Source organism: Kogia breviceps, chromosome 4, assembly GCF_026419965.1.
Source record: "Kogia breviceps isolate mKogBre1 chromosome 4, mKogBre1 haplotype 1, whole genome shotgun sequence".
NCBI lineage: Eukaryota > Metazoa > Chordata > Mammalia > Artiodactyla > Physeteridae > Kogia > Kogia breviceps.
Window position 1 is genome coordinate 149132934 of NC_081313.1, and position 17027 is coordinate 149149960.

A 17027-nucleotide genomic window follows, 5' to 3' on the forward strand; every position below is an offset into this window, starting at 1 on the left:
CAAAGAGTCATGAGACACTACTGCAAGCAACTATATGCCCATAAAATGGACAACTTGGAAAAAATGGATAAATTCTTAGAAAAGCAAAACCTTCTGAGCCAGAACCAGGAAAAAATAGAAAATGTAAACAGACCAATCACAAGCACTGAAATTGAAACTGTGATAAAAAATCTTCCAACAAACAAAAGCCCAGGACCAAATGGCTTCACAGGCGAATTCTATCAAACATTTAGAGAAGAGCTAACACCTATCCTTCTCAAACTATTCCAAAATATAGCAGAGGGAGGAACAGTCCCAAACTCATTCTATGAAGCCACCATCACTCTGATACCAAATCCAGACAACGATGTCACAAAGAAAGAAAACTACAGGCCAATATCACTGATGAACATAGATGCAAAAATCCTCAGCAAAATACTAGCAAACAGAATCCAACAGCACATTAAAAGGATCATACACCATGATCAAGTGGGGTTTATTCCAGGAATGCAAGGATTCTTCAATATACACCAATCAACCAACGTGATACACCATATTAAAAAATTGAAGGGCTTCCCTGGTGGCGCAGTGGTTCAAAGTCCACCTGCCGATGCAGGGGAAATGGGTTCGTGCCCTGGTCCGGGAAGGTCCCACGTACCGTGGAGCGGCTGAGCTCGTGAGCCATGGCCATGGAGCCTGTGCTCTGCAATGGGAGAGGCTACAACAGTGAGAGGCCCACGTACCGAAAAAAAAAAAAAAAAAAAAAAATTGAAGGAGAAAAACCATATGATCATCTCAATAGATGCAGAGAAAGCTTTCAACAAAATTCAACACCCATTTATGATAAAAACCCTCCAGAAAGTAGGCATACAGGGAACTTTCCTCAACATAATAAAGGCCAGATATGATAAATCCACAGGAAACATCATCCTCAATGGTGAAAAACTGAAACCATTTCCACTAAGATCAGGATCAAGACAAGGTTGCCCACTCTCACCACTCTTATTCAGCATAGTTTTGGATAATTTAGCCACAGCAATCAGAGAAGAAAAGAAATAAAAGGAATCCAAATCAGAAAAGAAGAAGTTAAACTGTCACTGTTTGCAGATGACATACTATACATAGAGAATCCTAAAAATGCTACTATAAAACTACTAGAGCTATCAATTAATTTGGTACGGTAGCAGGATAAAAAATTAATGCACAGAAATATCTTGCATTCCTACACACTGATGATAAAATATCTGAAAGGGAAATTAAGGAAACACTCCCATTTACCACTGCAACAAAAAGAATAAAATACTTAGGAATAAACCTACCTAAGGAGACAAAAGAATGTGTGCAGAAAATTATAAGACACTGATGAAAGAAATTAAAGATGATACAAATAGATGGAGAGATATACCATGTTCTTGGATTTGAATTATCAACATTGTGAAAATGACTCTACTACCCAAGGGAATCTACAGATTCAATGCAATCCCTATCAAACTACCACTGGCAGTTTTCACAGAACTAGAACAAAAAATTTCACAATTTGTATGGAAATACAAAAAAACCCAAAGCAAAAGCAATCTTGAGAATGAAAAATGGAGCCAGAGGAATCAGGCTCCCTGACTTCAGACTAAACTACAAAGCTACAGTAATCAAGGCAGTATGGTACTGGCACAAAAACAGAGATATAGATCAATGGAACAGGATAGAAAGCCCAGAGATAAACCCACACACATATGGTCACCTTATCTTTGATAAAGGAGGCAAGGATATACAGTGGCGAAAAGACAGCCTCTTCAATAAGTGGTGCTGGGTAAACTGGACAGGTACATGTAGAAGTATGAAATTAGAACACTTCCTAACACCATATACAAAAATAAACTCAAAATGGATTAAAGACCTAAATATAAGGCCAGACACTGTAAATCTCTTAGAGGAAAACATAGGCAGAACGCTCTATGACATAAATCACAGCAAGATCCTTTTTGACCCACCTCCTAGAGAAATGGAAATAAAAACAAAAATAAACAAATGGGACCTAATGAAACTTAAAACCTTTTGCACAGCAAAGGAAACCATAAAAAAAAAGCCAAAAGACAACCCTCAGAATGGGAGAAAATATTTGCAAATGAAGCAACTGAGAACAGATTAATCTCCAAAATTTACAAGCAGCTCATGCAGCTCAATACCAGAAAAATAAGCAACCCAATCCAAAAATGGGCAGGAGACCTAAATAGACATTTCTCCAAAGATGATATACAGATTGCCAACAAACACATGAAAGAATGCTCAACATCATTAATCATTAGAGAAATGCAAATCAAAGCTACAATGAGATAGCATCTCACACCAGTCAGAATGGCCATCATCAAAAAATCTAGAAACAATAAATGCTGGAGAGGGTGTGGAGAAAAGGGAACACTCTTGCCCTGTTGGTGGGAATGTAAATTGACAGAACCACTATGGAGAACAGTATGGAGGTTCCTTAAAAAACTACAAATAGAATTACCATACGACCCAGCAGTCCCACTACTGGATAGAAACCCTGAAAAAACCATAATTCAAAAAGAGTCATGTACCAAAATGTTCATTGCAGCTCTATTTACAATAGCCAGGACATGGAAGCAACCTAAGTGTCCATCAACAGAGGAATGGATAAAGAAGATGTGGCACATATATACAATGGAATATTCCTCAGCCATAAAACGAAATGAAACTGAGTTATTTGTAGTGAGATGGATGGACGTAGAGTCTGTCATACAGAGTGAAGTTAGTCAGAAAGAGAAAAACAAATACCATATGCGAACACATATATATGGAATCTAAGAAAAAAAATGGTCATGAAGTACCTAGGGGTAAGACGGGAATAAAGACACAGACCTACTCGAGCATGGACTTGAGGATATGGGGAGGGGAAGGGGAAGCTGTGACAAAGTGGGAGAGTGGCATGGACATATATACACTACCAAATGTAAAATAGATAGCTAGTGGGAAGAAGCCGCATAGCACAGGGAGATTAGCTAGGTGGTTTGTGTGCACCTAGAGGGGTGGGATAGGGAGGGTAGGAGGGAGGGAGATGCAAGAGGGAAGAGATATGGGAACATATATATATGTATAACTGATTCAGTTTGTTGTAAAGGAGAAACCAACACACTATTGTGAAACAGTTATACTCCAATAAAGATGTTAAAAAAAAAAAAAAAAAACTCTTTCCTAAAAGCCATTGAAGAGTTTGGGTCTTTTGAGCATGAGCTACCCATTCTCCTTGCTTGGCACCCTGTACTTTCCTTCACCACAACCTGATGTCAGTAGATTGGCTTTGCTCCATGTTAGGTGAGCAGACTCAACTTCAGTTCAGTGATAACACAACTGGAATAAGTTTCATAAAATAATACTTAATCCTTAGTACAAGCAATCTAATATTCTCTATTCTATTTCCTCTTTTGTTTTGTTTTGCTTTGCTTTGTTTTGTTTTTTCTATACTGAGGGACAGAAAGTATAGCAATTATGATCACAGACTCTAGGGACAGCCCAATTGGGTTCAAATTCTACTTCTGAAGTTGAAGGATACAGAATTGACAAACAGAAATCATTTGCATTTCTATACACTAAGGATCAAATAGCTGAAAAAGAAATAAAGAAAACTATTCTGTTCACAATAATATAAAAACAATAAAATACTTCAAAATAAGTTTAACCAAGGAAGTGAAATATCTGTACATGAGAACCACAAGACTTGCTGAAAGAAATCAAAGAAGATGCAAACAAATGGAAAGACATCCTGTGTTCATAGATCAGAAGAATTAATATTGTTAAAATGTCCATACTACCCAAATCCATCTATAGATTCAATGCAATCTCCATCAAAAAACCAATGACATTTCTCACAGAAATAGAAAAAACAGTCCTAAAATTTATATGGAACCACAAAAAACTCCAAATATCAAAAACAATCCCGAGAAAAAAGAAGAAAGCCAAAGGTATTACACTTTCTGATTTCAAACTATACTACAGAGCCACAGTAACAAAAACAGTATGGTACTGGCACAAAAATAGACACATAGACCAATGGAACAGAATAGAGGGCCCAGAATTAAACTCCTGTTTATACAGTCAACTAACACTCAACAAGGAATCTAAAAGCATCCAATAGGGAGAGGATAGCCTCTTTAACAAATGCTGGGAAAACTGGATAAACACGTGCAGAGCAATAAAATTGGACCCTACAAAATTACTCACAAAAATTAACTCAAAATGAATTACAAACTTAAACATAAAACCTGATACTATAAAACTCCAAGAAGAAAAGGTAGGGAAAGAAAAACTACTCCTGGACAGTGGTTTTGGAAATGATTTTTTAGGATATGACACCAAAAACACACACAAAAAAGCAAAAATCAGCAATTGGGACTACATAAAACTTAAGAGCTTTTGCAAAGCAAAAAGCAAACAAAAACCATTAACAAAATAAAAAGATAACCTACAGAATTGGAGAAAAATTTTGCAAACCATATATTGGATAAGGGGTTAATATCCAAAATATATAAAGAACTCATACAACTCAAAATCCAAAAAATCCAGTTAAAAAATAGACAGAAGAACTAAATAGACATTTTTCCTAAAAAGACATCCAAATTGCCACAGGCACATGAAAATATGCTCAACATCACCAAGCATCAGGGAAATGCAAATCAAAACCACAATGAGATACCGCCTAACACTTATTAGAATGGCTATCATCAAGAAGACAAGAGATACGTTGTCAAGGACATGGAGAAAAGGGAACCCTTATAAACTGTTAGTGGGAATGTAAATTAGTTTAACCACTATGGAAAACAATATGAAGGGTCTTCAAAAAATTAAAAATAGATATATCATATGTGACCCAGGATTCCACTTCTGGATGTATACCCAAAATAAATGAAAACAGGATATCAAATATATATGTACACTCCCATGTTTATTGCAGCATTATTCACAAAAGCTAAGATATGGAAACAACCTAAATGCCTATCAATAGATGAATGGATAAAGGAGATGTTTTATACATATATATATATAAAAAACATGTAATGAAATATTATATATATAATGGATATTATATACATATTATATATACATAATGGAGTATTATTCAGCCATGAGAAAGGAGGACATCCTGTCATTTGCAAAAACAACATGGATGGACCTTGAGCACATTATGCTAAGTGAGATAAGTCAGACAGAGAAAGACAAATACTGTATGATATCACTTATATGTAAAAATTTTAAAAACCTAACTTGTAAAAACAGAGAATAAAATGGTAGTTACCAGGGTGTTGGGGGGTGAAGAGACAGGACAAATGTTGCAAGTAGTAAATAAGCCCTAGAGATACAATGTGCAATACAGTGAATATAGACAACAATATTGTATTATAATCATCAAACTTGCTAAGAGACCAGGACTCAATTATTCCAACTACTTAAAAGAAAGGATAATTATGTAATGTGATAGAGGTGCTAATTGTCCTTACAATAGAAATCATATCAATGTATAGAATGAAAATGTTGTAACTCTTAAATTTATAAAATATTATATGTCAAATATATTTCAATATAAATAAATAAATATCCCAGTTCTGCCAGGTATTAACTCTGTGACTTAAGGGCTCTGTGCCTTAGTTTCCCCTTGTGAAAACTGGAAATAACCATAGCCCTACTCATAGGGTGGACATGAAGATTAAATGAGGAAATACATGTAGAGCACTTCAGACAGAGCTTGACAGTGAGGGATGTTTACATGTTTGTACAGTGACAATAATTACTATTTGTCAAAGCTCGTCAAGACCCACTGTATTGACTTTATCACCCAGTAACAGGTCAGAGCCAGTAGTTAAGAAACCATAGTCTATACTATAACCTGGACTGAGACCTTCAGATCTGAATAGGCTGCCCAGCCACACAGCACCCAAGGAGGGCAGTGTCTGCAACCAGTGTGAGCAGGCTCCCAAGCGAGGAGTCAGCAGAGCTGGACCTTGTCACACAGACGTCACCAGGCTGTCTGCACCCTCACGTCATGGTAGTCTCCCCTCTCTGTGATTCACAGCTTACCAGGACACCTTAGGACCATCTGCTACCTTTCAATCCTTGCGCACTGAATAGAGAGGCTGCATTGGTGAAGAAGAAGCTGCTCCTTATGATAACATAAAAGGGGGATATGTCAGTGGCAAGATTTCCTTATTCTGCTAACTAGGGCCAGAGACAGAGAATTGGGAGCCTACAGTCAGGGAAGAGCAAGTCTGCTGAAGTGCTCTCACTTTCTTTCCAGGAAGAGGGGTGCCTTATCATAATGGAGAAGGCTAGGGGCCAAAGAGCCATTCTGTAGGGGCCCCTGCCAAGGACCACTGCTGACATCGGCTCAGAGAAGGCTGCAGTGTTGATGAGACCTCACGCAACGAGAAAAGTAAGGTGTTAGTGACATTGCATGTGACAGTAGAAAAACCAGTGGGAAGGCAGAACCTTAAAAAATTGCATCTTTTCCATCTTTGACACTCCTGAAAGTGGCCCCTTGGCCCCAGCAGCAGTGCTTCGCACACCCCTGATTCATACCCCCTTCACCAGTGCCCAGGCATTTGAATCTAATGCTGGCTTGACCCAGAGGAAGCAAGAGTCCATGAAGGTAGCCATTCTGTGTGTCAGAAAGGAAAGTTAACAGCCCTGGGATTACTTCTGTCGTCCAGAAAGCAGAAATTTTCTCACAAATGTCAGTGTCACATACGAAGGACCAAGGAGCCAACCTACAAGGGCCCACTGGCCATGATGTGACCATCTGAGCAGCAAATATTAATACATAAGCAAGACTCTGAAAGACCATGAGTTCACAGTGACCCTCAAAGAAAAAAGTTCAGCCAGTGGAAGGTAATATGTTTCATTTCTTTCCAGTTTACCAAGTAGAGAAGGGTAATAGCCTGGATAACAGGCCCCAAAGATATTAGTTCCTAATCCCTGGAACCTTAGAATGTTACCTTAGATAGCAAAGACTTTGCAAATGTGATCAAGTTAAGGATCCTGCATTGGGATCCTGGGTTATGTGGGTGGACCCTAATTGCCATCACAAGTGTCCTTATAAGATACAGGCAGGAAGAGATTTGGCACAGAGAAGAGGAGAAGGTGATGTGATCATGAAGGCAGAGATTGGAGGGATGCAGCCTCAAGCCGAGGGATGCCGGAAGAGGCATCAGGAGAAGCCAGAAGAGGAGGCAAGAGATGGATTCTCTCCCAGAGCCTCTGGAGGGGGTGTGACCCTACCAACACTTGGATTCCAGTCCAGTGAAACTGATTTCAGACTGCTGGCCTCCAGAACTGTGAGGAATAAATTTACATTGTTTTGAGCCACAGCTGAATGGTAATTTGTTACAGCAGCCACAGAAAGCCGATACAGGAAGTGTTCATGGGAAATGGGTTTTTGCTTCTTCTGCTAAGTACAGACTTACAATGGTTTGACTCATGGTTTTTTGACGTCACAATGGTGCAAAAGCAGTACGCATTCAGTAGAAACCATACTTTGAATTTTTAATTTTGATCTTTTCCTGAGCTAGCAATATGTGGTACTATACTCTCTCATGATGCTGGGCAGTGGCAGTGAGCCACAGACCCCAGTCAGCCATGCAGTCATGAAAGTAAACAACCAATACACTTAGAACCATTCTGTACCCATACAACCATTCTGTTTTTCACTGTCAGTGCTATGTTTAATAAATTACAAGAGATATTCAACATGTTATAAAATAGATCTTGTGTTCTTTGATTTTACCCAACTTTAAGCTAATATTAGTATTCTGAAAACTTTTTAAAAAATTTTATTCTTTTTTTATGGCTGAGTAGTACGCCATTATATATATATATATATATATATATCGCATCTTCTTTTTAAAAATATTTATTTATTTGGCTGCATCAGGTCTTAGTTGAAGCATGTGGTATCTTTGTTGTGGCATGTGGGATCTTTCTTTGCAGTGCACGGACTCTTCCTTGCAGCACGTGGGCTTCTCTCTAGTTGTGGCATGGGCTCAGTGGTTGTGGCACATAGGCTTAGTTGCCCCGCAGCATGTGGGAACTTCGTTCCCCCACCAGGGATCAAACCCGCGTTCCCTGCACTGGAAGGTGGATTCCTAACCACTGGACCATCAGGGAAGTCCCAGTGTTCTGAGAACTTTTAAGGTAGGTTGGGCTAAGCTATGATGTTTGGTAGGTCAGATGTATTAAATGCATGTTCTACTTATGACATTTTCAGCCTACAGTGGGTTTATTGGAACTTACCCCTTGTAAGTTGAGGAAAATCTGCACATGTCTTTTTCTGTGTAAGCAGGAGGAGGGGAAAAGATTAGGATCTAACTCTAAATGTACCAAATAGAAGCAGATAAAACAATGAACCAGGAGGAGGGGGTTCAAGAGTGTGTTCCACAGGGAAGAAGGAGCCAAGTTCCTAAAGGAAAGCTCATTCACCTAGATTCAATGCCCTAACAAAGATCCTCTCCCTGACCAAATTCTAGCCAGCCTCCTCTTCTCCACTGGACCTCACCCTGGCCTATATAGACTTGCACAAAACCCCAACATAGTTTCTAATGGCTCAAGGTCACAACCCTAGGATGACCTCAACTTAAAAATCTCTACTGAGAAAACTCAAGGCTGCCAGAAGTATTGACTGTTCCAGCCAACACCTGTTTCCCAGCCTGTGTGGGAAGGTAGGAGCCTAACTTCTATAAGTACCAGTTAGCTAACGCAGATGGGCTTCTCCCCTCTTCACTATTTTTGTAATTTTTCACTTCCCTGTTTGTGCTCAAGCCCCTGAACCCCTCAATTCCCCTTCCCTAGTCCCTCATTCTCTCTTTAAAACTTCCTGTCACCCCTGTACAAATCAAAGTTGAGTTCAATTCATGCTGGACTCTTTTCCCTACAGAAATTGTATATTACTCATTAAAATCTGTCTTTACCACTTTAGCTAGTCCAGGTTTCTTTATCTTTGACTCCCACACATCCTGGAAATTGGATCCTCCAGGGCCCACTGATTATAACAGAACACTGAGGAGGAGTCCATGGTGTTTAGCTCTGCTAGCAGGTCAAGTCTCCATGCCACATTGATCTTGATCAGGCTCTTAGATACACAGCGCTGGCCAAGTCAACACCAAGAGAACACAACTGGGGAAAGACCACATTGTAAAAACAAAACAAGACAAAACAAAAATTTATGAGAACAGTGTGGACTTTAAAGTCTTACTGACATGTTTAATGGAGATCACTTCAGGAGAGGTAGTTTTGAATCACCTGGAACTACATACATATGTCAGCAGGACTCAGTGAGAGCTGCCTGCTCAGTTACCCAGACCAAGGACGTGGCTGGAAGGATACCATTTCTGCTTTAAAGTTCTGGTAAGATTACAGCATGATGGGGAGGAGTAAGAATAGTGATATTCCTTTCTTAGGCAAACCCTAAGAAAGAGTAGGACAAAAAGGAAGAAAAGGTAAACAATTATTCATCAATTCCCGGCATTAGAGCAGTTAGAAGCAGTGCTGGTGTCCCCACAATGGTGGACTTTGTAATCCTATAAAGCTGCGCGTACCTCCTCAGTGCACGAAAAGGATTAAAGTATTTCACAGGCAGCTGACACATCAGGCTGTGACTAATTCAACATATGGAAGTGTTTTGTTCATTTTACAGTTAATGCATTTGGGGAAATGTAATTTGTTAAACCCAAGTACAGATATTTAGATGATTGTTGATTTCTTGCTATGTTTAAAAAAAGGCTAATTGTTAGCATAAGATTAGTGACATGGGTATTAAATAGCATGTGTCGGGCCTCAGGCAATACAGAGGTGGCCAGAGTGACAGCTGCCCGGGGCAGGAGAGGCTCAATGTGGAGGAGCCTGTAGCTGGGCAAGACCCATGGAAATTACTGAAGGAGCAAGAGGAGCAGAAGAAGTGCGTCATCTGCCAGGACCAGAGCAAGACAGTGGTGCCTCTGCCTTGTCGGCACCTGTGCCTCTGCCAGGCCTGCACTGAGAGCCTGATGCGCCACCCTGTCTACCACCGCAACTGCCCACTGTGCCGCCGGGGCATCCTGCAGACCCTCAATGTCTATCTCTGAAGACTCCCTCCCCGCCTGCCCACCTCTCCACGCTCCACGCAGCCACCTGCGCTAGGACAGCATTCACACCTGATCTCTGGGTCCCAGCCTGAAGCCCCTCCTGCCCCTATGGCCGTCCTGCCGAGCCTCGAAGCCATACGTCCAGGACGTGGAGATGGGAAACTGGAAGACTGTGGCTTGGCTGGGGGCAGGTTTACAGCTTATCCTTACCCAGTGGGTCCCTGTGATGCCAAGGGTGGTGAGTGTGTCACTCTGCGAGGCCCTGAGACTGTTCTCTGTGAGATCCCCTCCAGCTTGCCAGGGCCCACCCAGATGCCCGCGTCTGGGGCTCCCCCTCTCCGCCTCTGATTGTTCTGTTGGGGATTTGCAGGTTCTTTCCCTGCTCCCTTCCCACTTCTTCCCCCGCTTCTGCAGCCACACACATCAGTGTCATTTGGGTGTTTTTGCAACTCAAGGGCCTTGGAATGATCTTGAGCATTTGCTTTCAGCTGGAGCCCCTGTGCTCTGGGGCAGGCTTTGGGGGTAGGTTCTCTCAGGTGCCCTTAGAGCTACTTCTACCAGTCATGATCTTATGAGGCTCCCTTCTAACCTGACCCAACAGCTGGGATAAGAATTAACCCCCAGGTGTGGGTCTGTTTGCACCCGGCTTTGGGACCATGTGTCCTCTGACACCCCAGCACCACTGGGAACCACAGGGGAGATAGCCAGATTTCTACTCCTATCCCTTTCACTCTCCACATCGCAGAATGAAACGGCATTCTGTTCGTCTCTCCCTGGCATCGGGGAGGGCAGACTGTGCACATTTCACTAGGGTCCAAATACAGAAGGGGCCAGGGCCGAGAGGCATGCAGCTCCCTGAGGGGTCTGTCTGGCCCAGGATCCAATGAATGAAGTTCTGTTACAGCTCTAAAAAAAACAAAGCAAAACAAAACAAAACAAAACAAAACACAATTATCCTCTCCACTGATGAACTCTAGGAGGTGTGAGGTGTGATGCACAACTTTAATTTTTCCTTCTTGGAAAGAGACAGGCTGGGAGGAGGAAGCGAGCTTCCAGAGTTCTGATGGGAAAGGATGAATGGAAGGCTTATCTGTACTTAGCCCCACACCCAGGCAATGGCCAATGTGACCGGGTAGAGGAGAGAGCCTCGGAACCAGGATCGATCCTTACTTGGGGTGGGGTAGGTAGGAGGGTGGAACACTGGATTTTTGTTTGTTTCTCTCTCTAGGTAGAGCAAGTGGGGAGAGGTGCACAGGTCCCAAGTGCTGCCTCTCCTCTTTGCCCCTAACCCTAATTCCCACTCAGCAACTTCTCAACGGTGTATTCTTCCTGGGGTTCCATCTGAGTTCAAAGAGCAAGGCAGCTGGGTGGGGGTATCAAATCCAAGATATCATGTCCCGTCTGCTCCATGTGCAGCAGCTTGGGGCCTCCAGAGCTCGCTGCAGCTGTGAAGGGCAGAGGTAGGACTCAGCAACAAGGCTACTGACTCCAAACCAACCCCAAGACCACAGCTGCCCCCATCACCCGTCCTGCTCCTGCATGCTCCTGGCAGACACAGCTTGGATCCCCAGAACATTCTACAGTGGTCCCAACACATGTTTTATCCACCCTTCGCATAGATTTCAGGCCACTCTGGAGATCTCACGAAGCACATCAGGCCCCCCCATCCCCTCCCCCCACCATTTCCATATGGGTGGCATCTGCTTACAGTAAAAGCCAAGGGCAGGTAAAGGAGCAGGTTAATCATTAATAGCATTTCCCTGTACATTTATGATGGAGTTACTGTGAAACTCATGGGCCTCAGTATACAGAAGACCATCTCCAGAGAGCTCCTGGCAACAGCCTGCAATCAGATTATAGAGCCCTGGTTGAAACACAGCTTCCTCAGTCACAGTGGTGAGGGGTGGGAGGAGTGTCAGTCCTCCCAACTGTTCTTTAGGGAAAAGTTGCTCTCAGCTGGGTTTGACATCCATAAGCTAGAAAAAAATTAACATCACACAAACACACACATTAGGCCAAAAAAAACTAAGCCTTCCCCCAGGGGACCCCCTCTCAAACATGGTGTTTTCTACAGGTTTCCAATGAGCTTTGAGGTGTGTCCAAAGCAAACTTTAATAAATAATAACTGAAGAACCGCCCCCCACCCCGCCCACTGAAGAGGACTCAAGGTCACCTTTTCCTCAGGTCCAGAACTCTCCCTCTCCAGAGTGCCATTCTGGTGTCTCCATCTCAACCAGGATATTGATGGGGAACCGAAATGCAACACCACTCCAGCTAAGCTCAACTTGGCTTCTCAAACCTGTTTATTCTCCTATTCCCTCTCCCACTGTAGGCAGTGGTACTGTAATCCAGCCAGTCAGCCACTCCAGAAACCAGAGTCACCTTAAATTGTTCCATCTCCTACTAATGTGTCTGACCTCTTAACTGGGACATACACAGTCCCAAGCTAGCTCACCAGCCCACAGTTTTAATTTCAGTTGAGGTTTACCTCTTTATGAGGGAAGAAGATCAAAGAGCTCCTCTCCAGCACCAAAGGGGACCAGCACATATCTGTCCCCTTCTTGGTTTCCACACCCACTCTGTGGTGCCCTCTTCACCTTCAGTCCCACTCCCTCCACCTCCCCTTCGGCCCCACATTTCTGACATGAGCTCAGACTTAGTTGAGGAGCAATAATCCCCATGCTGGCCAGTTACTCACACTGGGAAGTGGGTACCCATGTAGCCTGCCAGGGCTTCCAGCCTGGAAGATTAAGGTGAGGACAGCTGTGTCCAAAGTGAGCACAAGCTACAATCTAACAGGGGAAGAAAATTCCAGGCACCCATCTGTAAGAGAAGGCTCAGCCAGAAGGGGTATCATCGTGGAGTCAAACAACCTGTCTCTAGGGCCTCCAGTTTATGCTCCCCATAGTCGGCACCCAAATACAACCCTTCCTGCTGGCTGCACCCACATGGGTACCCATCCATGGAAGCTCTCTAACCTCTCTCTTCCCACCAAAACTGCTCTTGGGAGCAACTTGAGATCTGCATTCACACCACTGTGAATCAGAGCAGCTGAGTTCCCCGCAGCCCCAGGGACTTGCACATGTGAAGCCTCACCTGTCACTATGGACTTCCGGCTTGGAAGTTTCTAAGAGAGAGGGGCTCCCATCTCCCGCCTCCAGGAGAGACTGATCCAGGCCAGCACACAGCAGTATGCCATGAGGTGGATACAGAGGGACACAGTGTGTGGCCCAGGCCCTGAGAGGCAGAGGCAGGGGCCTGTTCTCACTCCCTGATCATAGCCTGAGGCACACCCCCTCACCTGGCCAGGCAGCAGCACCCAGCGGCACTGTGCAGGGAGAAGCACACGCTTTGCAGGAGGCTTGGGCAGAGCGAAGAGACAGTACATGGCTGACAAAGTGCTTTGTAAACTGTGGAGAACCAGAGCTGTGAATGGTTTGATGTGTGCCCCGTGATGATAATGACAGGAGAGACTGCCATTGATGAGGAGATGGAAAAGCTTCCTGAAACAATAAACACACAGACATCAGTGTTCATGTTACTTGAGCCCTACAGTGAGCCCATCACTAATGCTTTCTCCTTTGATTCTGAGAACTGAATGTCCATGCTTCACGGGGGCAGCAGAGTGTGACAAATGTCACCTCTTACCAAAGCAAGGATTCATGGTCATACTACCTTGCACAGAGTGGGGAAGGTCGATCCAACATATACCCAGGAGGGCTAGAACAGAAATAAAGTCACTGGATTTGGAATCAAAAGAATCTGAATTCAAACTCAGTCCATAACTGTGCAATAGGAGCTCATGATTTGGCCTTTCCAAACCTCAATGTTTTCATCAGTGTAGTAACAATAATAGCAGTAGCTGCTACTTATTGATCATTCACTACATACCAAACATGGCACTAAATAGTTTACGTTTCACTGGATTGACAAAAGAGCTATGAGTCGGATGTTATCATGAGGGAAATAATATCTTCCTTAGGGTAATGTTATGAGAACAAAATGAGGTAATGTATGCAAACCATAGTTGGTGCTTTAAAAACTGTAATTGAGTCCAGCTCTGTGAAAGATATGGTAGGACGTGGGTAGAAGAAGAAGAAGCAGGGTAGAAGGAGCTCAAGAAAAATAGTACAAAACTTAGATGTAAACTTCAAGAAGGTTATAGACAGTTGGGAAGATAAGACATGAGTGCGTGAACCAGAAAACTGTGAGACACTCTCCCTGCCATGGGAGAGTAGAATTTCTCTAAGGAGGGATACAAACAGATTTTGAGGAAGCAGAGAATAAAGAAGAGGGAATTAGTGGCAAGCTGGGGGAAAAGTAAGCCAAGATATGAAAACAGGTGGAGACTTTAGGGTCATGTGCTGGTGAGGGCCTGGAGAAGAGTTCCTGCTATTTCACACTATACTCTGCTACATCAGGGCAAACCATGAATCATTCCCCTGACAGATCTTGGCTCTTCACATAGTTGCAATCAGCTGCAGCCAACACAGACTTAGCGCTCGTCTAGTCCAATCTCCTCTTTTTCAGATGAGGAATCTGAGGCTCAGAGAAGATACAAAACTTGGCTGATGCTGAAAGAGAGCTATTTAGGTCTTCTGATTCCCTCTAATGCCCATCGTCCCCACCACTAATTGCCATCAACATCAGGAGAGCCAGAGAAGCCTCACTCTACCTTGCAGCTGCCCCCCCTTCCCCAATTCTGAGAGGAATAGATAGCCAAAAGCTTGCTCTTGCATCCAAGTAGGGTCTGGGAGAATGTACTAATATTTCCAGAGGTTCACGGACCCTCCCTGGGGTAGATTATACTCCCCTGTCTCATTGATGGCAGGTCATATGACTTGCTAGTGTGTAATAGTTTTCCATTCTCTCTCTCTCTCTCTCTCATATTCTGTAGTAGTAAAATACACATAACAAAATTTACCTTCTTAACCATTTTTAATTGCACAGTCCAGTGGTGTTAATCACCATGCTCTCTTTTTTCTCCATCATGACAACCAGCAATTCTTTAAATATGATCTTCTTCATCAGCCTGGGTCCCAGGTTAAAATGACATGGAGAGGAAACGCAACTGACTCAGATAGAGTGAGCAAGGAATACATCTTTGATGTTGTAGCTTCCGGCATCTTGGGGTTGCTTGTTACACCAGCAGTACCTAACCTCTCCTGGCTGATACACAGGATGACACACTGTCATCTCAAACTTGCTATCCACATTGCTGTCTAAAGACCATGAAGATTCCGTGCCATAACATCTGACCTGAACAAAAGTAGAAGATACTGTTTCTACCCTCTAAAATCTCAAGATGCAGGATAGAGACCAGGAATGGAAATAGCTGAAAAGCAAGGGCAAATACATACAACTGAATAAGTGCATTCATCAGCGTGGGCATGTTGGAAAGGACTGATCCTCCAGACTGTTGAGAAAGGATTTTCTTCAGAAGAGAGTCTTTTGAGACAGGGTGTCGCATCCAATTTTCTCAACATAAAGAGAAAGACAGGGAGGAGGAAAGCCAGGGTAGGGGAAAATAAGTTTCTTAATCACTGACTATCATCTCAGGCAGGGGTTTTATTTCTATCTATCCCTGATAACATGTGGGTAGACACCTATCAAAGAGATGTGATGGTGTCAAGTTGTCCAGTCCTGACCTGGGACCACCCACCACTTGCACAACCCCTGGCAGCTTGTCTCCAGGAGAACAGGGTCTTAGAGTATCCAAGGCCTCTGCCCCTTGCTGACAAGAGCCAGATGGTGTTTGCATTTCTTTCAAGGACAGATCTGTGTCATGTGAAGGTGGAGGAGGAAATAAGGGCTCCACAAACATACTCAATCTCTCCTTATGGTACCCATTTATATACCTGGCAGCTGTCCAACTCATCAAAATCCCGCTCTTCCTGAACATGTAAAATGGGTGAAAAATGACTTGGGTCATAGTTCAAGGAGCCAGGTAAGGGCCCAGAGGTGATAGAGTCAGGCTGAGCATAGGCCGTATCCACCCTAGAGAAGGGTGACCAACTATGCAGCTCCCCCTCATCTTTGGGATCCTGGTGGACCACCAATATCTATTATGCCCTTTGTAAGATCCTGGGCATAAGGAAAATATAAAAGTTTACAGTTTTCTTACCTGGACTCTGGAGCCAGAGCACCTGAGTTCAAAGGAGCTAGAACAGCACCTGCAAGACTAGATCTGAATAAGGTTTAGTTTCAGCTGCTGCCACAGTGCTCTCCCCCATCATTTCCCATGGAGCTCATAAGCCAGGAACACAGATGTGCAGGACTGGTCTGAGTCTGAGGCTTGGAATAAGTGAGATTCAGATGGGGCCATGGGCCCTTGGTCTGTGGAAGTCCTACTTCCAGGGACCTAGAGGGAAAATAAAGAGGCAGTTGTCATGTGTGAAGAAACCACTGGACCAACCATGAAGATCCCATCCCTGAGTCCCAGTTTTTTTTTTCAAGAGGTAGAGACGGAATTTATCAAAAGCTACAGCTTGGGGGCTAGGAGTGAGGTTTCATCCCATGGCCCACATCTGTTCATCTGAGAAGTGGGCGAGTCAAAGTAAGGATGTACGGCAGAGCATCTGGTGGGAAGGAGCAGGGCTGCAGGGCCTGATGTGCAGGGCATAGTGCCTTATCTTGTGACACTTGCAGCAGTCCTGCAAGGAGAACCTAGAGGACCAAGTTTACAGTGCAGGTCTGGGCTGGAGTCTGGGCCCCATATCAGTCTGCTTCCCTGAGACTCTTCCTCAACAGAAGCCGAGACTCTGGATCCAGCTGTTGTGAGGACATGAGAGGAGATGAGTAAAAGAGAAAATGTCACCCCTGCTGTTTCTCACTACTGGCTTCAAAGCACTTTTCCCCACTGACTAATTCACAGGGCGAGAAAGTGTTTTCTGGCTCTCATCATAAACATGCAAGGAGCTGAAGTGAGGT

At 43.5% G+C, this 17027-nt stretch overlaps 1 protein-coding gene across 1 annotated transcript in view; it reads right to left on the reverse strand.

The window, feature by feature from the left end:
• Positions 1-13634, reverse strand: part of LYPD8 (LY6/PLAUR domain containing 8) — a 39457-nt gene extending 25823 nt beyond the window's left edge. Inside the window, exon 1 of the mRNA XM_059062403.2 lies at positions 13399-13634. Coding sequence (XP_058918386.1) covers positions 13399-13634 — 236 coding nt within the window. The remainder of the gene's footprint in view (positions 1-13398) is intronic.
• Positions 13635-17027: the final 3393 nt, after the last annotated feature.